The sequence below is a fragment of the Anomaloglossus baeobatrachus genome, chromosome 1, assembly GCF_048569485.1.
Source record: "Anomaloglossus baeobatrachus isolate aAnoBae1 chromosome 1, aAnoBae1.hap1, whole genome shotgun sequence".
Lineage (NCBI taxonomy): Eukaryota > Metazoa > Chordata > Amphibia > Anura > Aromobatidae > Anomaloglossus > Anomaloglossus baeobatrachus.
Window position 1 is genome coordinate 947,114,747 of NC_134353.1, and position 25,986 is coordinate 947,140,732.

At 50.9% G+C, this 25,986-nt stretch overlaps 1 protein-coding gene across 9 annotated transcripts in view; it reads right to left on the reverse strand.

Moving 5' to 3' along the window:
• The window catches only part of DDX4 (DEAD-box helicase 4), a 388,261-nt gene extending 377,870 nt beyond the window's left edge, over nucleotides 1-10,391 (reverse strand). For 5 of the 9 annotated variants that reach the window (XM_075328914.1, XM_075328947.1, XM_075328930.1 and 2 more), the window contains exons 1-4: nucleotides 9,890-9,979; nucleotides 6,320-6,430; nucleotides 4,436-4,475; nucleotides 3,676-3,735 (exon numbers count right to left, since the gene is read on the reverse strand). In XM_075328914.1, the coding sequence (XP_075185029.1) occupies nucleotides 3,676-3,735; nucleotides 4,436-4,475; nucleotides 6,320-6,388 (169 nt within the window). In that variant the 5' untranslated portion in view covers nucleotides 6,389-6,430; nucleotides 9,890-9,979. Of the gene's footprint in view, nucleotides 1-3,675; nucleotides 3,736-4,435; nucleotides 4,476-6,319; nucleotides 6,431-9,416; nucleotides 9,441-9,889; nucleotides 9,980-10,351 lie in introns of those variants that run through there. The other 4 variants (XM_075328957.1, XM_075328939.1, XM_075328899.1 and 1 more) reach the window with 3 other exon arrangements.
• Nucleotides 10,392-25,986: the final 15,595 nt, after the last annotated feature.

Below are 25,986 nucleotides of genomic sequence, written 5' to 3' on the forward strand. Positions count from 1 at the left end.
AAAAGCCGGGGACTGTAGTAGTAAGCGCGGCCGTCAAATATGCACGGCGAGCGCGGAAGTCCCCAGCGAACCACAAGTCCCAGCCGCGCCGCAGTTAAAACTGACAGCAGCGGCCGGCGCGACCGTTTCCAAACCATTAACTCCTTCAGCTAGCTGAAGATAGTGTGGCACACGCGCGCAGCGCTATTGTCCCGGGCGCACTAACACACCCAGCAATGCTGGTGTGTGTGTGCGCGATTTGCACGGGGACACAGAGTACCTTAATGTAGCAGGGCCATGTCCCTGACGATACTCAGCTCCATGTCCAGCAGATCCCAGGGGCTGTGGATGGAGCTCGGCCTCAGTGCCTGGAGACCGGTAAAATCCCACTTCACCCAGAGCCCTAAGGGGGATGGGGAAGGATGCAGCATGTGGGCTCCAGCCTCCGTACCCGCAATGGGTACCTCAACCTTAAACACCGCCGACAAAGAGTGGGGTGAGAAGGGAGCATGCTGGGGGCCCTAGTATGGGCCCTCTTTTCTTCCATCCGACATAGTCAGCAGCTGCTGCTGACTAAACAGTGGAGCTATGCGTGGATGTCAGCCTCCTTCGCACAAAGCTTGAAAACTGGGGAACCCGTGATCCCACGGGGGGTGTATAGGCAGAAGGGGAGGGGCCTTACACTTTTTAGTGTAATGCTTTGTGTGGCCTCCGGAGGCAGTAGCTATACACCCAATTGTCTGGGTCTCCCAATTAGGAGCGACAAAGAAAAACGCTTATCTGGACAAGCATGGTGATTCTGGACTGCCTCTCTGAAATCAGAGTGGTCCAGAAACATACTCGGTGTACGCTTGGGAAACCTGAAACGGAATTTCTCCTGCTGAGAAGCTGACTCCTCCACCGGAGGAGCTGAGGGAGAAATATCCAACATACGATTGATGGACGCAATAAGGTCGTTCACTATGGCGTCCCCGTCCGGAGTATCAAGATTGAGAGCGGCCTCAGGATCAGAATCCTGATCAGCTGTCTCCGCATCATCAACCAGAGATTCCACCCTCTGAGACCCTGCACAATATGATGATGTCGAGGGAAAATCTAAGCGAGCTCGCTTAGTCGGTCTGGGGCTGGGGTCTGTGTCAGAACCCTCAGCCTGGGATCCATGAGATACCCCGGGAGGACATTGTTGGTCCAGCTGAGGTGGGCCAGGGAACAAAGATTCAACAGAGTCCCTGTGCTGAGATACCGGCCTGGACTGCAAGGCTTCTAGTATCTTAGCCATAGTCTCAGAGAGTTTTGCAAACTCCGTCCCCGTCACCTGAACAGTGTTAGCAGGTGGCTCCCCCTGGGCCCCTCTTAGCAGAGGCTCCGGCTGAGAAAGAGCCACAGGGGCCGAACAGTGCACACAATGAGGGTCAGTGGAACCTGCCGGTAGCGGGGTCGTACATGCGGCGCAGGCAACATAATAAGCCTGTGTTTTGGCACCCCTGCCTTTCGTGGGCGCCATGCTATTTATCTTCCCTGAGTAACACAATAGGGTATATAGCCAGAAATCAACTGTGCACCATACAGTGTAAAACATATATACCATAAACATATAATGTTACACTACTGCACAATGGGGCTAGCACCACAGGTGCTGCTTACCACCCGCCTAAAGCGGTTGTGAGGCCACCAGAGTCCCTGCCTGGGTCTCCCAGACTTTGTCCCCCTCTGCAGCGTCCGAGGAGCTGACAGGAATGGCTGCCGGCGTCCTGAGGAGAGGAGGGAGCCGTGGGCGTGACCCAGAAAGAGCGGGAACTGGTGCCCGCACTGTGCACAGTGAGAGGGGTGGAGTATGCAAAGCATGCTCCAGCCCTCAGTGCTGCTCGTTCTGTGCAGCGTCCCGCCCTTCCCCTGCCTGTCAGGGCTGTGGGCGGGAGGAAAGGAAACTAGGCCGCAAAAAGCCGGGGACTCTAGTAATAAACGCGGACGCCGTAAAAGCGCGGTGGCCTTAAAGGCCCCGGCGCACTACAAGTCCCAGCCGCGCCGCAGTGTTTCCATGGCCGCGGCGGTCAGTGCGTCAGTCCCTATACATAAACACACTCAGCAACGCTGAGTGTGTAATGGCACATATTAACCCGGTCAGCGCCGTGGTCCCCGGTGCACTAGCACACCCAGCAAAGCTGGAGTGTTGCTGTGCGCTGTCCCCACAGGGATACAGAGTACCTCCAAGTAGCAGGGCCATGTCCCTGAACGATACCCGGCTCCTATCCAGCAGGCTCCACAGGAGTTGTGGATGAAGCACGGTCTCAGTGCCTGGAGACCGATAGGATCCCACTTCACCCAGAGCCCTGAGGGGGATGGGGAAGGAAAACAGCATGTGGGCTCCAGCCTCCGTACCCGCAATGGATACCTCAACCTTACAACACCACCGACAAGAGTGGGGTGAGAAGGGAGCATGCTGGGGGCTCTATATGGGCCCACTTTTCTTCCATCCGACATGGTCAGCAGCTGCTGCTGACCAATCTGTGGAGCTGTGCGTGCGTGTCTGACCTCCTTCGCACAAAGCAAAAAACTGAGGAGCCCGTGGGAGCACGGGGGGTGTATAGGCAGAAGGGGAGGGGCTTAACACTTAAGTGTAATACTTTGTGCGGCCTCCGGAGGCATAGCCTATACACCCAATTGTCTGGGTCTCCCAATGGAGCGACAAAGAAAAACTCAGATCACAACCATGCTGCTGATCTAAATGGTCAGAGGAGCTTAAGTGCCTAAGCTCAGACACTGGCATGTTCGCAGACTAGAGTAAAGCTGGTGTCACACACAGCGACAACAACAACGACGTCGCTGTTACGTCACCATTTTCTGTGACGTTGCAGCGACGTCCCGTCGCTGTCGCTGTGTGTGGCATCCAGCAACGACCTGGCCCCTGCTGTGAGGTCGCCGGTCGTTGCTGAATGTCCAGCTTCATTTTTTGGTCGTCACTCTCCCGCTGTGACACACACATCGCTGTGTGTGACAGCGAGAGAGCGACGAAATGAAGCAAGCAGGAGCCGGCACTGGCAGCTGCGGTAAGCTGTAACCAGCGTAAACATCGGGTAACCAAGGGAAGACCTTTCCCTGGTTACCCGATATTTACCTTCGTTACCAGCCTCCGCTCTTGCTGCCAGTGCCGGCTCCTGCTCTGTGCACATTTGGCTGCAGTATGCATCGGGTAATTAACCCGATGTATACTGTAGCAAGGAGAGCAAGGAGCCAGCGCTAAGCAGTGCGCGCGGCTCCCTGCTCTCTGCACTGTGACATGTAGCTGCAGCACACATCGGGTTAATTAACCCGATGTATACTGTAGCAAGGAGAGCAAGGAGCCAGCGCTAAGCAGTGTGCGCGGCTCCCTGCTCTCTGCACATGTAGCACAGCGACGTTATAATCGCTGCTTCTGCTGTGTTTGACAGCTAAGCAGCGATCATAACAGCGACTTACAAGGTCGCTGTTACGTCACCGAAAATGGTGACGTAACAGCGACGTCGTTGTCGCTTAGTGTGAACCCAGCTTTAAATGCGAAGTCTACGATCTGGTAAGTGCCTGACAATGTACGCAGGAACGTGTTTGGTACATCAGTCATATACTACATGGAGCATTGGGAAAGAAACCCCCTCTTATTTTACTGGTGTAACGTTATAGCTTATGTGGGATTTTTGACTGAAAACAAACACTTAATACCTTTCTGGCTTCCAAAGCGTCGTTCGCTGGACTGAAAGTTTTTGTTGAAGTCTCGATTTGCTAAAATGGAAAAGTTAATTCACATAAATCAAGTGGCATAACACGCTGTAACCAGAGACCAGAATGTTATCACCGCACACAAAGAAAAATCCTAAATAGCCACATAGGAAAGCAAACCCTTTATAAAATATAACCAGCACCACAAACCACCACACAGAAGCAAAGAAACAATTACCCTACTTTATTGGGTTTTATGTTTGATATGGTGATAATACAGAAAAGTGTGGTGGGCCCCTTCATGGACATTCAGGACACCGCAAGTGGCTGTGCTAGATAAGCCCGAGTGGTGGGAATAGCTCAGGCAGATGCCAAAGGAAAGGTGCGCCGCTCATTGCAATTTATCAGACTGATCCAGATTCTCTTTGCACAGAACATAAGATCTAGAATCCGATTTCTGTTACGGATAACAGTCAAGAATAACACTGCTGCGACATTGGAGGTCTCATGTTTCCAGATATGTTAATATTTTCTGTCACTGGTCACAAGTGACATCTACCATAGACTTCAATACAAGCTGTAAGAGACAAAAACAGTCCCACAACGACGGCTTGCACTCATTTGACTTTGCAGAGGCTTTGCCCCGTCACCTGACAAATCACCGTGTAGCCCCTGCCTTGTGGCTACAATGGATGGCCGCACTTTTCCTCTGCACCAGAGCTAGTAAAACCCCAAATTTGCGTTAGAGAGGTGTTACACTTACATGAGAAGGAGTTTTGAGTATTTTCTTTAAATTCTGGTTCCTTAAAAAGAAAAATAATAATTAGAAACAAGATGACTAGCTTTACAGAGCATCAAGCCATTTTCTGAGGTCTAAGTCACGAGGTAAACCCCCAACATCCTGCCGTAACAGCCGAGCTCGGAGGTAAAGCAGACCACGGCCCCTTGAAGGGGTTGAATCATCATAGACATCAGTGGTATATTGCTAGGTCCAATTGGCTGAGGTTTAAGGCTATGTGCCCACGTTGCGTTTTTATATGCAGAAAATCTGCACATAACGCACGTTTTTGGCAGGAAAAAAGCAGATTAAAAACAACATTTTTTTATTGCATTTGCACATGCTTTTTTCCCATGCTTTGTGCAATTTTTTTTAATCATAGCGCCGGCATGGGTTTACGTGCTATACCCCCGTGGTCACCAACGGGTCACTGCCTGGCAGTTTAGACTGCAGCATTTAGGAAGCGGAATCGCTTACCTCTCCCTGGAGATTGCGTCCCTGTAATGCGATCACAGGGACCCAATCGCTGCCATAGTAACCTTGGGTCATCACCATGATGACCCCGGATTACTGAGGTACCAATCGCCTTACAGACCAGGGAACCAACGTCAAAGTTTCCTGCAGCAAAGTCCTGCGGTAAAGACCTCGAGGCCTAGGTGCAGGGAAACCCGGTGACGTCACAATATGAGCAGAGTTCATGCCGGCGGATCTGCAGGAAATCGCCGGTCATGGTGACTGCGGAAGGTCAGGTGCTAGACCCCCGCCGGGTCTCCGGTTGATCTCACAGCCGGGACCCAGCTCTCGCTGCCAGGAGCAGTGCCCGCACCACTCCTGGCAGTTTAACCCCTTAAATGCTGCGATCAGTGCGATTGCAGCATTCAAGAGGCAGGGAGAGGAATCACTTACCTCTCCCAGGCAATCAGGTCCCATTAATGAGATCACAGGGACCTGATTGCTGCCATGGTAACCCTGGGTCGTCACTATGATGAATCCGGGTTATTGAGGTATGGATAGCTGCAGATCAGGGGATCTATATCACCGGAGAGCCCTGCAGGAAAATCCCACGTAAAGACCGTGCAGCCTAGGTGCAGGGAACCCCAGTGACGTCAACAAAGCACAAAAAAAAAAAAAACGCAACATGTGCATTCCTTTTTTCCCCTCCGTTTTTCACTGACTCCATTGAAGCCAATTGCTGAAACAAAAAAAGCAGAAAAAAAACGCAGAAACAATTGACATACTGCTTTTTTTCAGCAACAAAAACGGCAAGGAAAAAGAAGCAATGTGGGCACAGCAAGTCAGGATGAAAAAAGCAACGAGGGCAGAAGGCCTAGCTCAAAGAAGGAATAAGGCAACTACTGGGCTTTGAATACAGAAAAAAAAAAAACTGAATGTAAAACTTATAGGAGTAGGTGCGAATAGAGGTGTGTGAGTTGATCCACTGACCGGGAGCTATAAAGCCCGCACCATTTACTACCAGACTTCATTCACGGCTCTTGATTAGTCAGCCTGACGTTGCGGCATTATGTACATGCAGCAGCACCCAGCACTATGAATATATTTACTGTTGGGCGCCTTATATAATTTGCATAGTATTATGTACATGTGACATGTAAAAATGTAAAAGAGCTGCGAATGAGGTAGATCCCAAGATTACTGTCGTAACTGATAAAACAGGTTGTGCAAATAGATACGAACCAACTCTAGTACCTATATAACAATGAAAAGACCATAGTTCCGTTTTTCAATTTACTTTTCCAGGATCCCAACAATAAAAAAAAAAAAAAAAAAAAAAGCATTAACTAAATGGTTTGTGAAAGAATCTAGAAGAAGGAACACTGACAGACACGTTACAGCGTGTGCCGTACATACCACATTGCTGTAGTTTGCAACACCGGAGGGCCCGTTATCAAGCTCGGATTCCCAATCTTCATCAGCCATGTTAACGGGGGGAAAAAAGGTTCTGACCTCTCGAGAAAGTTCCTGCAAAGAAGAAAGTGACTTACTAAGAAACTAAGATATTCTCAACACAGCATCTAGGAACAGAATCTCGTCTCATTCAACTTCTAATCACCATAAACAAAAACAAAAAAAAAGGATGTGGCGTGTCCATACTTTAATATTAAGTCATGGTGAATATTTTTTGGAAAACTCATTTTACAGTGATTCCATAGTCAAATTTTAGAATGTAAGCTACATACATTATCAAACAGATCCCTTATTCTTAATGTGGCTGGTGTACTTACACTGCAAACAAGTTAAAATGGCTATATAATCCTTTATGACAGTTTGAACCGTTCTCACAGGCACCTTCCCTGACAGACAGCTCCCCATTGCAACATCTCCACCTCCATGCTGCTGAAGCTCCACCCACAAAGCCTGAGTGACAGCTCCCTCCTGCGGAAATCTCACTGCTCAGCATAAGGCCGGTTTCAGACGTCAGTGTAATCAGGTAGAAATCCCACGCATGGTTATTGGTCATGTGTGTGGCACATACCGGAGTAAACATGTGTCTGTGAAATAAAAAGAGGTTCTATATTCGCCTGTATCTAGCGACGCTATCTTTGGCTCTGCTGCCTCCCACTCCTGACCGTCGCTCATTATATTCATTGATTATTCACTACGCTCAGGACCTGGAAGCCGGAGCAGCACTGGGGACTTCAGTGCCGGGGACCGCATCGCGGGGACAGGTGAGTATTCACAAAGCAGTGTATGTGTGTGCGCGCGCAGTGATGTCCAGGTCATTAGAGTTCCCAATGGACTCTAATGACATCCTGATGACACCCCTGCTATAGCGGGTGTCAGGACTGTGACTTCACGGATTAATCGGGAACTGATGAGTCCCCGTAATGCTCCGGCTTCCAGGTCCTCACTACACACACACACACACATGTATACACTGAGCACATACACCCACATGTATACACACATAGCAGACACACATGGATACACCGAGCACATACACATTGCGCACATGCATGTATATACTGAACACACACAGCTGGATACTCCCCTGTCCCCAGTGATGCGGTTCCCGGCACTGAAGTTCCCAGCGTTGCTCTGGCTCCCAGGTCCTCAGTGCAGTGAATATTCAGCGAGTATAATGAGCGGGGGTCAGGAGCAGGAGGCAGCAGAGCCGAAGAAAACATAACTGGATACAGGTGAATATAGAAAATCTATTTAAAAGACCCGTGTTTTCCCCAGTACATGTCACATGGATCACATCAGTGTGCGGTCCGGTCCGTGTGACACCCGTGCTGACAGAGAAAAAACTGACATGTCTGCGTGTGAGTGCGGGGGTCATGAGAGGTCACACGGACCGTGTGACAACACGGCCGTATGAGTACCAATGTAGAACATGGGTACGTGTGGCATCGGTGTTAAAAACGAATGTCACACGTGCCTAAAACACGGACGTCTGAAACCAGCCTAATCTGCAACGGTCCATCAGGATGGATAGTCGCAGAATGAATACAACTGGGCTACGTTTGCTCACTTTAAGCTGCTGGACTCAACTGCTCAGTTTATCAGGACTATACAACCATTTTGATATGGAACTTCATAATAAGTTTACCAGCCTCATCAGGTCTGAGTGAGATTTCTAATATTGTATGCAGTTTGCATTGTGAAATCGGGTCACAAATATGCTTTTGCTTTAAAAAGGTTGACGGGTAAAGACAAGTAATTATCTTGCCACACAATAGGTGATGACTAAAGTCAAACATCCCTGGCTGGACTCCTAGCCACGGCCTGTGGAGTTCTTCCTTAAGTTGCCTTCACATTTCGTTTTTACCCACGTTCAGTGGTTCAATCGGAGATTTTGTGCGAACACCCCCGCAAAACTGGTTTTGGAGGCATACGCCGACAGGGCCATTGACTATAAGGGTCTGTCTGCACGTTGCATTTTTGTCACGTTTTAAAATGCACTGTGTCAATGATTTATGCAGGTGTTTTGCTTCCCCAGCAAAGTCTATGAGAAATTAAACTTACATCCACGCGTTGCCTTTTTTTAGGCGTTTTGTTTGGCAAAAATTTGCCAAACTTTTTGCCTAAAACAAAAAGCAGCACGTCACTTCGTTGCGTTGTGAACACTTTCCACCCATTCACTTGTCAATTTCAAAACGCACTGTCCAAAACGCAAGGAAAAAGTGGTCAAAACTCATGCATTTTGACCACTTTCTTTGTCAAACGCAGTGTTTAGGGTTCAGTCACACGTAACTGCATAATATTCTGCAGCGATTTGACCGTACATGTGCGCTTCAAATCGCTGCTGAAACACTGCATAATGAATACAGTATTTTTGTTAAAAAAAAAAAAAAAAAAAAAAAAAAGCAGTGTTCATGCGCTCGGGATGCTGCCCCCACCATAGACAGTGTGGGAGCTGCATCCAGAACGCACAGAATTGGCATGTTGCTTTTTTGAATGCACGGATTTGGGTCAAAATTTTAGCACCCAAATCGCTGCGTTCTAAAAAGCATTGTGAGCACGTCTCATGCACAATCTACATAGATTGTGCAGGGTATGCAGTAAGTGCAACACGCAGCATGAATGCATGTCAGTACGCAACGTGCGCATAAGCCCTTACTGTTATCAAAAGTGTGCACAAAGCGTATAAGCCTGAAAACCGTGCAAGACAGCACACGCCGACTGGCTGCTCCATAATAGTCAATGGGCCCCATTGGTGCATGCATCCAAAACCAGTTTTGCGGGGGTGTTCGGACGGAAGCTCTAACGGGACCACTGAATGGAGGTAAAAACCGCAATGTGACGGGGCCCTTACACCACTGACAGAAAACAAAATTCCGTTACCTGACAATATTTTTCTGGAGTTTAGTTTGTTTTTTTTTTTATAAAGTAACTTATAAGTTTTGCTCCACTGTAATCTTGACTTAGTAAAATTTTTACCATCTTATGTTTAATGCATAAAAAAAAAATCACAATGGTTAATTAGCTTTTTCCCTTATGTCACCTCTTCTCATTTTTCAGTATATCTGGTACAGATCATTCAATACTACGACTCGTGCTGCAAAAAACAAGCCCCTATGTGTCCGTGTGGGCCGACAATTGGATAAAGTTCTTGTTCTTTGAAATAGAAAAAAAACAAAAACCCGACCGCATCATGAAGGGGTTAATAATACAAAGTTAAATTCAAACAGGCCGCAGCCAACGGTCGCCGCGCGCAGACTCCAGCTCCGTAACCGCCGCACCTGTGGGGCAACCAAACTACCTGTGCAATGACGTCATTAAACCTGTGGCGACTACTCCATCAGCCAGCCGAGGCCGCCATGTTATATCACGATATCCTACAACTCACACACGGCGGGGACTGAGGTGACGCACCGGCAAGGCCGCGAATCTGACGAGACGACAACGGCGGCGGCTCCTCCGCACCGGGTGAGGCCCTCGCAGGCGGCGCCGGTTCTCCCCTCGCTCCTTCCTTACCTTTCACACTACAGCCGACGCCACCGCCCGCTTCCACGTCCGCAGCCTATAGAGTGAGGCGCAGCGCTGAGTACGGGTTTATATAGATTCCCGATAAAAAAAAAAAAAGGCGCCTATGGGCTCAGCCAATCAGATGGCGTCTTGCCTGCCGTCCGCCTCGCTGATTGGTGGACTCGAGTCACGTTATGCTAACGTGCGGCTGCCGCTCTGAGGCAGCAGAAGCCCGTGTGTGAGGGGAGTGGGGGATGGGCGCTCTGTGGAGGCGGTGATGGCGCGGATTCCTGTCAGACAGCAATGGTTTGGGGTATTTTGTGTATATTATACAATACTTTCCGCCATATTTCTCACTATAAGCGCTGTCCTGTGAGTAGTTCCGTGCGTTCACGTCTCTGAGGTGAAATCGGTCAGTTTCTCATAGGTTTTCGTATTAACCCCTTGTTTTTTTACGTCAGACGTATTTACTTGATAAATCCAGCGCTGTTCCCTCTCCTCTAGTCTCAATAATGGCCGTCTCTGGCCTTATAGACCGGACCAGCATCGATGATGCCGCGTGACCGCTGATAAAGCCTCTTGATTGGCCGCCAGGGTCACATGACCAGTCTGCAAGCCCCTTAAAGGGAACCTGTCATCAGAAATTTTGCACTAAACCTAAAAGATTCCCCTCCCCCCTCTGCAGCTCGTGGGCTGCATTCTAGCAAGGTCCCCGTTGTTCTTGTGCCCCCTTTCTGACCAAAATAAAGACTTTATAAAGTGGTACCTTTTTGTAGTCAGGTCTTGATAATGGTACACGGGGGCGGGCTCTCTGGTGGCCGTTAGTCTGCCTCCTGTCGCTTTAGGCCGCCCCCCCATCGTGCAATTTCAAAGAGGTGACGTGAGATAAGCTGGCAAGCGCCTGCGCAGAACGGTGGAGGGGGAGGTGAAAGCGCGAGGACGAGATTATGGGTGGGTACTTGCTGATGAAAGTCACAGCGCCGCCCATAATCTCGCGCATGCGCAACACGTCACCAGCGGTCACACTGCACATTGCACAGTCCCATGAGAGTGGCACGGCGCATGCGCGAGATTATGGCCGCCCATAATCTCGTGCTCGCGCTTTCACCGCCCCCCTCCACCGTTCTGCGCAAGCACTGGCCAGCTTACCTCACGTCACCTCTTTGAAATAACTAACGGCCTCTTTGACCAACGGCCACCAGAGAGCCCGCCCCCGTGTACCATTATCAAGATCTGAATACAAAAAGGTACCACTTTATAAAGTCTTTATTTTGGTCAGAAAGGGGGCACAAGAACATCAGGAACCTTGCTAGAATGCAGCCCAGGAGCTGCAGAGGGGGAAACTTTTAGGTTTAGTGCAAAATTTCTGATGACAGGTTCCCTTTAAAGGGGTTAGTAGGCTGACGGCGACGTGAACAAAACTTAGCGGCAGCTTTAACGTTTTGTCCCCTGCGCAGCGTACAGACGACCTGCGCCAGTCCGGGGGGGATTTGTTGTCCTTTTTCTGGGGCCTCACAGTATGTTCAGTTTTTCTTTTCTTACATTGATTTAATATTGACTCAAAATCCACGTTGAAGTATTTGAAGCTTTTTTTATGTGGATTTTTGAACGGTTCAGCTTCAGTATCCATTTTTTAATTTATCCGTTGCAGAATCCACGCGAAAAACCACTTCAAATACTTCAATGTGGATTTTGATATCGTGCACGCTTGTAAGATCAACGCCAAAAAGACTCATGTGACCGTCCCCTAGAGGGTTGTCCTTTTGTGAGCAACCCCCTTTAAGGCTAGGGTCTTACACAGCAACTTGCTTCATTTTTGGCTGCCAAGTCGCACGTGTGTAAAATAGTCACGTGGCACGAATCATAGAGATGTTTTGTGACCGTAGCCCTCGCCTGATTTTGGACCACCGGTTATAACGCTACACGCTGCGATCTCGTACCCGCCCCCGTCGGTTGTGCGTCATGGGCAAATAGCTGCCCGTGGCGCACAAAATCGCTCAGACCCGTCTCACTTCTTACCTGCCTAGCGACGTTGCTGTGACCGGCGAACCGCCTCCTTTCTAAGGGGGTGGTGTGTTCGGCGTCACAGCGACGCCACTAAGCGGCTGCCCAATCAAAGCGGAGGGTCGGAGATGAGCGGGACGAACATCCCGCCCACCTTCTTCCTTCCTCATTGCGGGCGGCCGCAGGTAAGGTGAGGTTCCTCATTCCCGAGGTGTCACACGTAGCGTTGTGTGCTGCCACAGGAACGACGAACAACCTGCGTCCTGCAACAGCAACGATATTTGGGAATGGAGCACTGTGTCAACGAGCAACGATAAGGTGAGTATTTTTGCTTGTTAGCGGTCGCTCGTACGTTTCACACGCAACGACGTCGCTAACGAGGTCGGATGTGCGTCACGAATTCCGTGACCCCAACGACATTGCATTAGCGATGTCGCTGCATGTAAAGCGGCCTTAAGGCCCTGTGTACACACTGCATTTTTTGCCGCGGTTTTTGCTGGATAAAAGGTGCGTTTTTTGTTCATAACCTTTCTGCAAAATCTATGGGAAATCCAAAATGCTGTGCGCACACTGCATTTCCCCCCCCCCCTACAGGTTTTGCTGCAGAAATTCTGCAGCAAAAAGAAGTAGCATGTCACCTTTTTTCCGCAGTTATCTGCGGTTTTGCCATAGATAATGGTAAAAAAACACAGGGACTTATCCGCGGAAAAACTGCAACAAACTGCGGTAAAACCGCATGCGGATTTTGGGTGCATTTTTGGTGCGTTTTTTTGCAGCGGAATTTTGCCAGAGTGCGGATTTTTCTTAAGAAACAAATTTCCCAGTGCGCACAGACCCTTAGGCTTTGTTCACACGTTGCTGGGCGGCTTTCAGCAGCAATACCTGGTCTCTTCGCAATAAAAAAAAAAACAACCCTTCAAACAAGCAGGTTTTGTTGCTGTTTTCACCTGCATTTTTGGTGTGTCATTTGTCTACAGTACATTTTTAAATAAAGTTAGTTTCATTCATTCCAAAGGCAGCAAAAACACAGCTGTTTTTGCACTGATTGTTTTCAATGGTGAAAAAATTATGATAGATTTGACATATGGCTAAATGCAGCAGTTTTCCATTTCAGTCGGGAAAAAAAAACTGTGTGTGCAGGAGGTTTCTGGAATCCCATTGCTTTTGCTGGTACTGTAAGGCAATGTTCATACAGGGAGTTTTTTGCAGCGTTTTGTTTTTTTTAGCATTGGTTTTCCTTGGTTTTATAAAAATCCATAATAAAACGCTGCTTCTTACAGTCCCAGCAAAGTCTATGAGAGTTCAGAAATCTCATATACACACACACAAACAAACAAACACACACACACACACCACCTCCAGGTTTTACACACACACACACACACCACCTCCAGGTGTTACACACACACACGCACACCACCTCCAGGTTTTACACACACACACACACACACACACACACACACACACCACCTCCAGGTTTTTCCAGACTGTTGTCAACCTCCTGTATTTTTGCAGTGTTATTCAAAGAATGAGCATGTCAATTCTACGCAGCGTTTTTGCCATGGTTTAGCATTGAAAACCACCCACAGTATAATATATATATATATATATAATTATAAAATAAACCGCTCCAATACTGCAAAGGATTCTCAGGAGAGATCCTGCCACAAGATCAGGTTTTGGTCTGGGGAAAAAACACTGCAAAAATGCTCTGTGTGAACATATCCTTAAAAGCAGCTTTTAAAGGGAACCTGTCATGCGCAATATGCACCCAGAACCATGAGCAGTTCTGTGTGCATATTGCTAATCCCTGCCTAAGGGTGGCTTTACATGCTGCGATATCCGGCCCGATATCGCTAGCATGCGACCCACCCCCATCGTTTGTGCGAAACGGGCATATCGCTGCCCGTCACGCACAAAATCCGGCACCCCCGTCACACATACTTACCTGCATAGCAACGTCGCTGTGACCGGCGTACCGCCTCCTTTCGAAGGGGGCGGTCCGTCCAGCGTCACAGCAACGTCACTAAGAGACCGCCCAATGAAAGCGGAGGGGCGGAGATGAGCGGGACGTAACATCCCGCCCACCTCCTTCCTTCCGCATTGTGGCTGGAGGCAGGTAAGGAGATGATCCTCGTTCCTGCGGCGTCACACGGAGCGATGTGCACTGCCGCAGGAACGAGGAACAACATCGCCCCTGCGACAGCAGCGATAATTGGGAGTGGACCCCCATGTCAACGAGGAGCGATTTTGGACGTTTTTGCAACGATCCAAAATCGCTCCTAGGAGTCACATGCTACGACATCGCTACAGCGGCCGGATGTGCGTCACAAAATCCGTGACCCCAACGAGATCGCTGTAGCGATATCGTAGCGTGAAAAGCCCGCTTAAGTCTATGTGCGCACGCTGTGGGTTTTTTTCTGACCAAAAAGATGCAGCGTTTTTGGCCACAAAAAGCTGCACCCACAGGAAAAACTCATTTAAAAAAAAAACATGCTTTTTTATGTTTTGTTTTTTTTTGCTGCGTTTTTGTCCAATGCATTCAATGGAATGGAACGCAAAAAGAATTGACATGCTGCATCTTTGTGGTCACCATAAGGCTATGTGCCCACAGGGACAGTGTCCTGCGGATATATCCTCAGGAGCTCCCAGAAAACCGCAGCAAAACTTTGTCTGTTTCCATGCTGCGGTTTTATTGCGGAATGTCCTGCGGATATGGTGCGGGCATTCTGCATTGAGGATACAGTACCATGGCTTCAGCACTGCATCCTCAATGCAGAACAAGTGCTGAGTGATCGGGAGTTCATACTCACCTCCATCACGCAGCAGCTTGCTTTCCGGCGCCTGTCACATGACCGGAGCTCGTGCAGGCCCCGCCTACCTCTTCCTTCCTGTACCTGGATCCACCATGCTGCTGTACACCGGACGGAGAAAGTGACTCGGGTGTCTGCTATCAAGGCAGGTAAGTATATGGGACCCTGCGGAGAAATCCGCAGGAATAATTGACATGCTGCTGATTTTTCCACAGGGAAATCCGCATTATTTCCGCTGCGGAAAAATCCGCAACGTGGGCACAGCAGTTCCCAAATGCCATAGAAATGGCTGAGGAGTAGCTGTGCTGCAGATTGTTGAAAAATCCACGGAATTTCCGCGAAAAATTTGTGGCAAATTCCGCGTATTTTCCGCAGCGTGGGCACATAGCCTAAAGATGCAGCAAGAAGAAAACCTGCAGTGTGCGGACAGCCAAAATAAAATCTCATAGACTTTGCTGGGGAAGGAAATTCATGCAGTTTTGAGACCAAAACTGCACCCAAAAAACGCGGCAAAAAGCGCAGCTTACGCACATAGCCTAACCGTCCCTGTATACACTAGCATAGATAAAGGGATCTTTAGAAAAAGTATTTCTAAAGATCTTTTATTGTATGCTAATGAGTGCAGGGACTAGTCCCCTGGGCGTCAGCCCCATTGGCATGTTAGTACTTCCCTGTGGGCATGCTAACATACTAATGAATATGCAGCATCACAGGATGATCTCACTCACCTTTCCGCTGCCATCGCACCCAACGCTGGATTTCAGCTCAGTGCGCATGACCCTGGACTTTGGGTGATATACACTACTTCAGTTTGAAGCCAGGACACGCACACCCGGCTTCATAGTGCGCATGACCCAAACTCCGAGGTCAGGCGCACTGAGCCATAATCCCCCGTCGGACGCGATGGCGGCGGAGAGGGGAGTGAGATCATCTATGCATCTCTGCAGGAACCTTCTGAGCATGCTCAGTGCGCGTCTGAAGCAGAGAAGCGAGCACCCTGATGACGGCTGCAGGAATGGTTAAGTGCGCACGCGTGGGATCTGAAGACGCTGATGGTGACGTCGCACATTTAAATCCATGGTATCACACCCACAGGGGCGTTATACCACGGAATACATGCAAACGCACACAGGGCGATGTGATGCCCATGGGGCTAGAGACCCTGCACATTTACATAGGAAAAATGTAAGTAATAAAACGTTTTTTATTACTCTCTGTGAGGTAAAGCCTGGGATATGAAGAGGAATTATGACGAGAAGTCATAATTGCTCTCATCACTCCCTGGCAGTGCCCCCCTCCCTTCTTGTTCCAAATGTACAGCATCTGGAAGGTGTCACATTCCACTTACACAACTCATGGCCATCTCCTCTGATATGGAGATGAGATGATGTGAGGACAATGGATCCAGGATGACTCCCTGCCGTCACCCTGTAACAAGAGTTGTATCTCATTAGCAAGGCTTGGAAGTAGCCAGACAGAACGACTCCAGTAAAAAATGGTTCATATCTCGCAAGCCATATCTCCGATAAATATGGCAACCATAACAATGGTGTCTCCGCATGTGGACGATGCTGGCACACCCTTTTTATGGAAGTAGGACATTGGGAAACACACCAAACGTGATATCAGCCATATGGGAACTCGTAGACAGGTCATGAGTCCCCTCGTTCTGCAGCTAAATTCATAACTGTCACAATGAGAGCATTGGCGTCCGTCTACGACGCTCCCAGGCACAGTTATGGCCAAAATCCCCTTTTCTGGATAATTCTGATCCATGCAGGGGGAGTGGCAGTGCTTCCCCGTGAGGTCACTAAGGTAGGAGGAGACCTGGATTTGCCCAGGTTGATAACCCTGCTTCGGCCATTTTCCAAGGTTCTTCTCGCTGGGGGCACGTGCAGGAAACATCTGTGGGAGTTCCTGGAAACCTGGTCTACAGCGCCCCCCTGTGGCCAGACGCAACAAGGTAACTGCTGGAACTGTGTATGCCTGTTTGTAACCCATGCTTTGACTGTAACTGTACCCTGACATAACTGTATATTCTGTAGATTCCCTATTGTATATATTGTAGTTTCTAGTGTGCTTTAGGCGATTAAATTATATAATTAATCCTGGGCTGTTCTGTTATCTCGATCTTGAATCCCACGTCTGTGTGTTCGGCTAATAGTTACCGTAAATCGGTTGGTGGCAGCGAATTGTGCCAAGGATTATTGTGGGGAGGCCAGTGAGATTCGGGAAGATATTATATATTCCGCCCGCGGAGGTCGGGGGAATATATACCCTACTCTCACCGGGGACCCTTCAATAATCGGCATAAGTAGTATAGCGGCCTCCTTGCTTATTGTCGGGCAATTCCATAATTGGCCTGACTATAAGAGGGGCGCTAGAGAGCGCGTCACGTGCTCTGTCTGTCGGTCGGGAGGTATAAAGGAGGGTTGACTCCTGCTTGTTACCCCCCGATTGTGACGTACTGGTAGCCAGCGCGGGGGATTTCTGAGTGACCCCCCCGGTGGTTTGTGACATATTGGTGGCATAGCGGTGGGATCGAGATAATAGTGTGTGTGAGTGTGAGACCCATACTCCCAGACACTAAAGACTGCCTGCAGCAGCTGTGGCTGCTGGGGTCTTCAGACTAGCTCAACACTAGAGTGTCAGAGTGCAGATACTGTAAGGTGTGTGGAGGCATCAGGTGTCAGTTCTGTGTCAGTGACCAAAGTCTGCAACAATGGCTGATAGCACCAGGAGCAAAGCCAAAGGAATGGCCGATGCTCAGGCCAGAGACGATGAGGAGGTTGTCCACGAGCCCTCCAGGAGCTCGACGCCAGAAAACCGTTCTGCCGAGGACATTGCACAACCGGGCACTGCTGGACAAGATGAGGAGGAGCTCGCCCAAGGTTCCTCAACGAGCCAGATGCCAGCCCTCCGCTCTGCAATGGACAGTGAAGCACCAGGCTCCGCAGCGGGCCGCAGATCACCACGTGCCATTCCACCGAGCCTGGGAGGCTCGGATAGCCTTCTTCAAATGGCTATGGCCCTTCTCCAGGCTGGAGACCGGGATACCTACGAGATACTCATGGCAGAGCGCAGGGCAGAGCGGCAGGCAGCGCGTGAAGAGCGCCAGGCAGAGCGTGACTACCAGCTGCAGCTAGCTCAGCTCCGGCCCTCATCAGCCACACGTGACCTTCAAGACACCAAACTTCCAAAGGTCCGTGTTGAGGACTTCCCAGTGCTGGAGAAGGATGGAGACTTGGACTCTTTCTTGACTGCTTTTGAGCGGACTTGCTTGCAGCACCATCTGAACAAGGACCAGTGGGCCAAATACCTGACCCCCCGTTTAAGGGGTAAGGCCCTGGATATCCTTGGGGACTTGCCTGCTGAGGCAGATCAGGGCTACGACACCATCAAGCGGGCCCTGATCCAACAGTACAACCTCACCCCGGAGTCCTACCGCAAGAAGTTCCGGAGCCTACAGAAGGGACCAAAGGACTCCTGGGCTGACCACCGGCGGGCACTTGCCCGAGCTGCCGACCACTGGACCCAAGGCCTGCAGCTTTCCACCGGACCGGAGATCCTGGACTTGTTCATCACGGAGCAACTCTTGTGGAACTGCCCTGAGGATCTCCGCCAGTTCATCCGAGACCAGAAGCCAAAGGGATCCACGGCTACAGCTGCCCTGGCAGATGACTACACCAACAATCGGGCTCCTGAAGCCAGGAGAGCAGCCACCAGCAGCACCTGGAGAGGGGGTAAGATGAACTCTGCGACTGCCCCACCTGCCCCTAGACTGCAGGGGGTGTCCCCCTCAACTCCCCTCTCCAGGCCCGTGGCAGAGCCAAGACGGTGCCACCAGTGCAACCTACCTGGACACTTCAAGGCCATGTGCCCTCAGCGTCCCAAGGCCCCGGCTCCGTCCCCGTCCCAAGGGCCGCCCAAGGTGTATTGTGTGGGTGGGGGTGGTGGTAGGTCCCTGGACAGCTTCCAACCTGTCACCGTCGGCCAGTCTGTGACCATAGGACTGCGAGACAGCGCCTCGGAGGTGACTCTGGTGCGGCCTGAGATGGTGTCCCCCCAAGACTTGATCCCTGGAAAAACCCTCGCTGTCTCCGGGATTGGAGGCATTGACCCGGCGCTGCCTGTTGCTGACATTTATGTGGACTGGGGCGCAGGGCGAGGGGTGAGGGAGGTGGGGGTAACTGATCGGATCCCTGCAAACGTGCTACTTGGGACAGATTTGGGGCAAATAACCTCCCAGTTTGGCCCCGCCCCAAAGGCTGAACCTTCAGCCAGTACTGACATGACTCCTGACAATGTTAATGTGTTATCTATGAATGATGTAAGGGAGGAGGGAGTGAACTCCGATATTTCTGCTTGCACAGACACCATAGACACACACGCAGCTGCAGCTGTGACAGGAGGGGAGGGGGTCAGAGACAGGTGTGACAATGCCTCTACAAGTAACCAGCCTGTGAGCTGGGATCTGTTGCCCTCTGCAGGGATAAGCAGAGAGCAGGGTGCTGCAGGGGGAGGACCAGTGTGTGGGGTGGGGGCTACCACAGCAAATGTGGGGTCCCCAGAGATTTCACAGCGGGGTTCTGTTGCTGCAGAGGGGGAACAGGCAGGTGAGATTGGGGCCGGTCCAGGAGCGGAAGTGCTCCCAGGTAAGATCTCGGTGCAGGGTTCCCCCACAACCGGGGTGTCAGGAAGCCAGGTAGGTCTGCCTGAACCGGCGACTTGGTCAGGAACGGAGGAGGAGCAGGCACGACCCACGGTCGCAGCGGCTGTGGCCGCTGTCACCCGCAGTGGGAGTGCTGGAAGACAAGGGGCCTCCCGGAGGTCCGATAGCTCTTCCCCTTCTGACCAAGTGGCAGCCGAGTCAGGTGGAGGCCAGGACACAGGTCCCGGGGTACTGACCGAAGATGTGACAGTCTCGTCGATTCTGGCCACATCTGGTCAGGGGTTTCAGGCAGCGTTAGAAGCTGACGACAGCCTGAAAGCTCTAAAGGAGCAGGCGGCACAGCCTCCCTCGGACTCGGACCCGGAGCGAGTGGTCTGGGACCAAGGACGGCTGTACCGGGCCACGGTCCAGCAGGGTTCACCGGAGGCGTGGCCCAGGGACCGACAGTTGGTGGTACCCTATCCGTTCCGGACGGAGTTGTTGCGGATCGCACATGAGATTCCGATGGCCGGACACCTAGGGATCGCTAAGACCAAGGCCAGGTTAAACCAGCATTTCTACTGGCCAAAAATGGGGGCCGATGTGGCTGCCTACTGCCGTTCGTGTGAAACCTGTCAGAGAGTGGGGAAGGCGGGGCCACACCCCAAAGCCCCACTAGTATCTCTGCCAATCATCGATGAGCCTTTCAGGAGGGTGGCTGTGGATCTGGTCGGCCCGCTGGCCATCCCCAGCAGCTCCGGGAAACGCTTCATACTGACGGTAGTGGACTATGCCACCCGGTACCCAGAAGCAGTGGCCTTGTCGTCCATTCGGGCTGACAAGGTGGCCACCGCATTGCTGGAGATTTTCTCCCGAGTGGGTTTTCCCCAGGAAATGCTCACTGACCGGGGGACCCAATTCATGTCCCAGCTGATGGAGACCCTCTGTAAGCAAGTCCAGGTGCGACATCTGGTGGCCAGCCCGTACCATCCACAGACTAATGGCCTGTGCGAGCGGTTCAATGGCACCTTGAAGCAGATGCTTAAGATGTTGGTCGACTCCCATGGGCGTGACTGGGAGCGGTATCTCCCACACCTGTTATTTGCTTACCGGGAGGTTCCACAGGCCTCAACAGGATTCTCACCGTTTGAGCTCCTGTACGGGCGACGTGTGCGGGGCCCCCTGGCTCTGGTGAAAGAGGCTTGGGAAGGGGATTTGGCCACCCCTGGAGTGTCGGTTATCGAGTATGTCATGCGCTTCCGGGACAAAATGCAGGCCTTGACGCAACTGGTACACGACAATATGGCTCAAGCCCAGGCCGATCAGAAGCGTTGGTACGACCAGAACGCTTGTGAGAGGACCTACCAAGTGGGTCAAAAGGTGTGGGTACTGGTCCCCGTACCACAGGACAAGCTTCAGGCAGCCTGGGAAGGCCCATACCTCGTGTACCAGCAGCTCAACCCTGTGACATACCTGGTCACCCTGGACCCTGCCCGTGGAAGGCGGAAGCCCTTCCATGTGAACATGATGAAGGCACATCATGAGCGGGAGGCATGTGCGCTCCCCGTGTGCAACCTGCCCGAGGAGGGAGAAGCGGAAACCCTCTTGGATATGCTAGCCCAGGTTAGGGCAGGCGGATCCATTGAGGATGTGGAGGTTGGCCACCAGCTCTTGGAGGACCAACGGTCCCAGCTGTGGGCCACCCTACACCCCTTCCGGGGGTTGTTTACCAACCAGCCCGGAAGGACTGACTTGGCTGTCCATCACGTGGACACTGGGGATCATCCCCCGATCCGGCGTTCAGCATATCGGGTCTCCCTGGAAGTGCAGCAACACATGCGCCAGGAGATTGACGAGATGCTGAAGCTGGGGGTGATCCAGGCATCCAACAGCGCTTGGGCCTCGCCTGTAGTCCTCGTCCCTAAGAAGGACCGAACCACTCGGTTCTGCGTGGACTACAGGGGGCTCAATGCTGTCACGGTCGCCGATGCGTACCCAATGCCACGCATCGATGACCTGCTCGATCAGTTGGCCGGGGCTCAGTACCTGACCATCATGGATCTGAGCCGGGGATATTGGCAGATCCCCCTGACTCCCAAGGCCAGGGAACGCTCTGCCTTTATTACCCCATTTGGACTGTACGAGTCCACGGTGATGCCATTCGGGATGAGGAATGCCCCTGCCACTTTCCAGCGGATGGTCAACACCCTGCTCAAGGGACTTGAAGGGTACGCGGCCGCGTACCTGGATGACATTGCCGTCTTCAGTCCCACCTGGGAGGACCACCTAGAGCATCTAGCACAGGTGCTCAGGCGGATCCACCGGGCAGGTTTGACCATCAAGCCGGGAAAGTGTCAGCTGGCCATGAGCGAGGTCCAGTACCTCGGTCACCGGGTAGGTGGGGGAACGCTGAAGCCCGAGCCTGAGAAAGTGGAGGCCATCGCATCCTGGCCCACCCCCAGGACCAAGAAGCAGGTGATGTCCTTCTTGGGGACCGCTGGGTACTATAGGAGGTTTGTTCCATGCTATAGTAGCCTAGCAAAGCCCTTGACGGACCTCACCAAGAAGAAGCTGCCCTCTGCAGTCGATTGGACAGTGGACTGCGAGACAGCCTTCCGGGCCCTAAAGGACGCCCTGTCCAGCCCGCCCGTGCTACAGGCAGCCGACTTCACGCGGCCGTTTGTAGTACAGACCGACGCCAGTGACTTCGGCCTCGGTGCGGTGCTCAGCCAGGTGGACTCTGCGAGCCAAGAGCACCCAGTCTTGTACCTGAGCAGGAAGCTGTTACCAAGGGAAGTGGCCTATTCTACAATGGAGAAGGAGTGCCTGGCCATAGTGTGGGCCCTGCAGCGCCTGCAACCCTATCTATACGGGCGCCACTTCATCGTGGAGACGGACCACAATCCCCTCAGCTGGTTGCACACCGTCTCTGGGACGAATGGGCGATTGTTGCGATGGAGCCTTGCGCTCCAGCAATACGACTTCACCATTCGCCACAAAAGGGGCCGTGACCACGGTAACGCAGACGGGCTGTCCCGACAAGGAGAGGTCGCGGACGGGCGCACGGGGGAACACCGGAGGGTGCTGCCCCCTAGCGCCTTCAAAAGGGGGGAGGTGTGAGGTAAAGCCTGGGATATGAAGAGGAATTATGACGAGAAGTCATAATTGCTCTCATCACTCCCTGGCAGTGCCCCCCTCCCTTCTTGTTCCAAATGTACAGCATCTGGAAGGTGTCACATTCCACTTACACAACTCATGGCCATCTCCTCTGATATGGAGATGAGATGATGTGAGGACAATGGATCCAGGATGACTCCCTGCCGTCACCCTGTAACAAGAGTTGTATCTCATTAGCAAGGCTTGGAAGTAGCCAGACAGAACGACTCCAGTAAAAAATGGTTCATATCTCGCAAGCCATATCTCCGATAAATATGGCAACCATAACAATGGTGTCTCCGCATGTGGACGATGCTGGCACACCCTTTTTATGGAAGTAGGACATTGGGAAACACACCAAACGTGATATCAGCCATATGGGAACTCGTAGACAGGTCATGAGTCCCCTCGTTCTGCAGCTAAATTCATAACTGTCACAATGAGAGCATTGGCGTCCGTCTACGACGCTCCCAGGCACAGTTATGGCCAAAATCCCCTTTTCTGGATAATTCTGATCCATGCAGGGGGAGTGGCAGTGCTTCCCCGTGAGGTCACTAAGGTAGGAGGAGACCTGGATTTGCCCAGGTTGATAACCCTGCTTCGGCCATTTTCCAAGGTTCTTCTCGCTGGGGGCACGTGCAGGAAACATCTGTGGGAGTTCCTGGAAACCTGGTCTACAGCGCCCCCCTGTGGCCAGACGCAACAAGGTAACTGCTGGAACTGTGTATGCCTGTTTGTAACCCATGCTTTGACTGTAACTGTACCCTGACATAACTGTATATTCTGTAGATTCCCTATTGTATATATTGTAGTTTCTAGTGTGCTTTAGGCGATTAAATTATATAATTAATCCTGGGCTGTTCTGTTATCTCGATCTTGAATCCCACGTCTGTGTGTTCGGCTAATAGTTACCGTAAATCGGTTGGTGGCAGCGAATTGTGCCAAGGATTATTGTGGGGAGGCCAGTGAGATTCGGGAAGATATTATATATTCCGCCCGCGGAGGTCGGGGGAATATATACCCTACTCTCACCGGGGACCCTTCAATAATCGGCATAAGTAGTATAGCGGCCTCCTTGCTTATTGTCGGGCAATTCCATAATTGGCCTGACTATAAGAGGGGCGCTAGAGAGCGCGTCACGTGCTCTGTCTGTCGGTCGGGAGGTATAAAGGAGGGTTGACTCCTGCTTGTTACCCCCCGATTGTGACGTACTGGTAGCCAGCGCGGGGGATTTCTGAGTGACCCCCCCGGTGGTTTGTGACACTCTCATATTCCACAATATTACAACACAGGGGTGGGTAGGAAGGAGGTATTCGGCTACACAACACACTGCTTATAGCTCAGCATGCATATGGGACCGGACAGGGGAAGTGCACAGTGTGAATGACATTAGAAATCAATTTAATTTTGCTGTCACTGTGTGTACACAGTGCGTTTATCCCATTTTTTTTATGCATGCGTTTTTGCGTGTAGTTTTGTAACAAAGCTACATGCAAATCCTGATGCCAGCAGAGTCAATGAGAAACCTGAAGTTTTGAGCACCGGATGCCTTTGTTTTCCCTTGCAGATTTGGTGCAGAAACAATTTTACAGCATGTCAATTCATTCAGTGTTTTTGCAGCATTTTTCCACGCCAAATACATATATGAAAAAAAAAAAAAAAAAAGTGTTTTTCCTGCTTAGATGCAAAAATTTCTGCAGACAAATACTTAGGCTATGTGCGCACGTTGCGTATTTGCATGCAGTTACGCTGCGATCTGCACCGCAGCGCAACTGCATGCGTCCTGCGTCCCCAGCATAATCTATGAAGATTATGCAGGAGACGTGCGCACGTGGCGTATTAAAGCGCAGCACTTCGGCTGCTGCCCGAAGCGCGCGTTCTAAGAAGTGACATGTCACTTGTTTCGTGCACTTTACATGCAGCCCCCGCTCTGTCTATGGGAGGGGCTGCACTCAAGAGCACATGGCATTGGCTTTTTTTTTTTCATTACGGACTCTTTCTGCAGCGATTTGAAGCGCACGTGTGCTGTTCAAATCGCTGCAGAAATTTCTGTAGGGCAGAACGCTACGTGCGCACATAGCCTTAACGTGTTCATATAGCATTACTGTAAAACGCTGCATATTTTTTATTCTTAAAAAGAGATGCATGGGGGAAAAAAATATATATATATGTTTTCCGTTTATATTTAGTGATATGCTCTATTGTTAGAGTCACATATTGGTGTATGACTCGCATGAGTGCAAAGTGTCACATTGCACTCGGGTCCATGTTAGACAATGGTGCAGCCCAGATGTGCACATTTTTTTTCCTCAGCCCTAATCCGGACTGAGGAAAAAATAGCAGCATGCTGCGATTGTCTGGGAATCAATACAAGTCTATGGGTGCAAGTGAATCATCAGACTGCACACGGATGTCATCTAAGTGCAGTGCGATATACGAACAGGCTGACAATGGAGGAGATGGGGGAATAGTCCCTCCCTCTCTTCCGCACCTGTCATCCGATCCTAGGATGGGATCACAGTTGCAAGACACAGCTCGTGCTCGCCACACAACAGGAGCCGAGGGTTATTAGCATATCGTACCCAATGTTCTCGCATTGGATGCCATACGCTAGTGTGACTCCAGCCTTACCCTAGGTTCACATTTCAGTTGTTTTGCATCAGTCACATGCGTTGCTTGATGCTTGTGACTGATGCGTTGTACAACGGATGACAAGATTAAGAATTTATTGTCGGATTCCGTTGGAAAATGTGAGAGAGAAAACGATCAGCTGATCATCCACAATAGCCGGCCGCCGGCTTTTGAGAGCGAACAGATGATCTCCCGGCGGCCGGGTAATGAGACCGATCAGCTGATCGCTCACAGCAAACGGCCGCCGGGTAATCAACTGATCGCTCACACCAATCGGCCGCCGGGTAATCAGCTGATCGCTCACAGAAGGCAGCTGCCAGGCGATCAGCTGATCATTCGGCCGCCAAGAGAGAGCATGCACAGCGAAATCAAAAGGATTCCGCTGCTCAAAAAACGCTACATGCTGCGTTCCTGCCGCCCGACGGTCAGTCGTTCCATGACTGATCAGTCGGGCAGCGGATGCAACGCAGCGTCATCATTCACAATCCACCGCTCATACAAGTCTATGGGAACAACGGAATCCGCCAAACGGATTGCATTGGTTATCAGTGCCACAGATTGTGACTGATCATAAACAACGGAAATGTGGAGTTAGCCCTAATGGGAACCTGTCAGCTGTTTCCAGCGGCATGAAATACTGATGGGGAACCCATTTACAAAGCACTTGTATTTGAGCTGCAATTTCCTCAGGTGTAAATTAGGTTTTTCTGTGACTTTATGCTGCTGTATCAAGCGTTTTGTGCACGTTTTATATCATTTTGAGGGGAAATTTATAAATCATGCCGACCAGTTTCCTAGATAACCCCTTTAAGATTTGTATGCCATGCAGTTGATCTGTAAGAGATCAATTT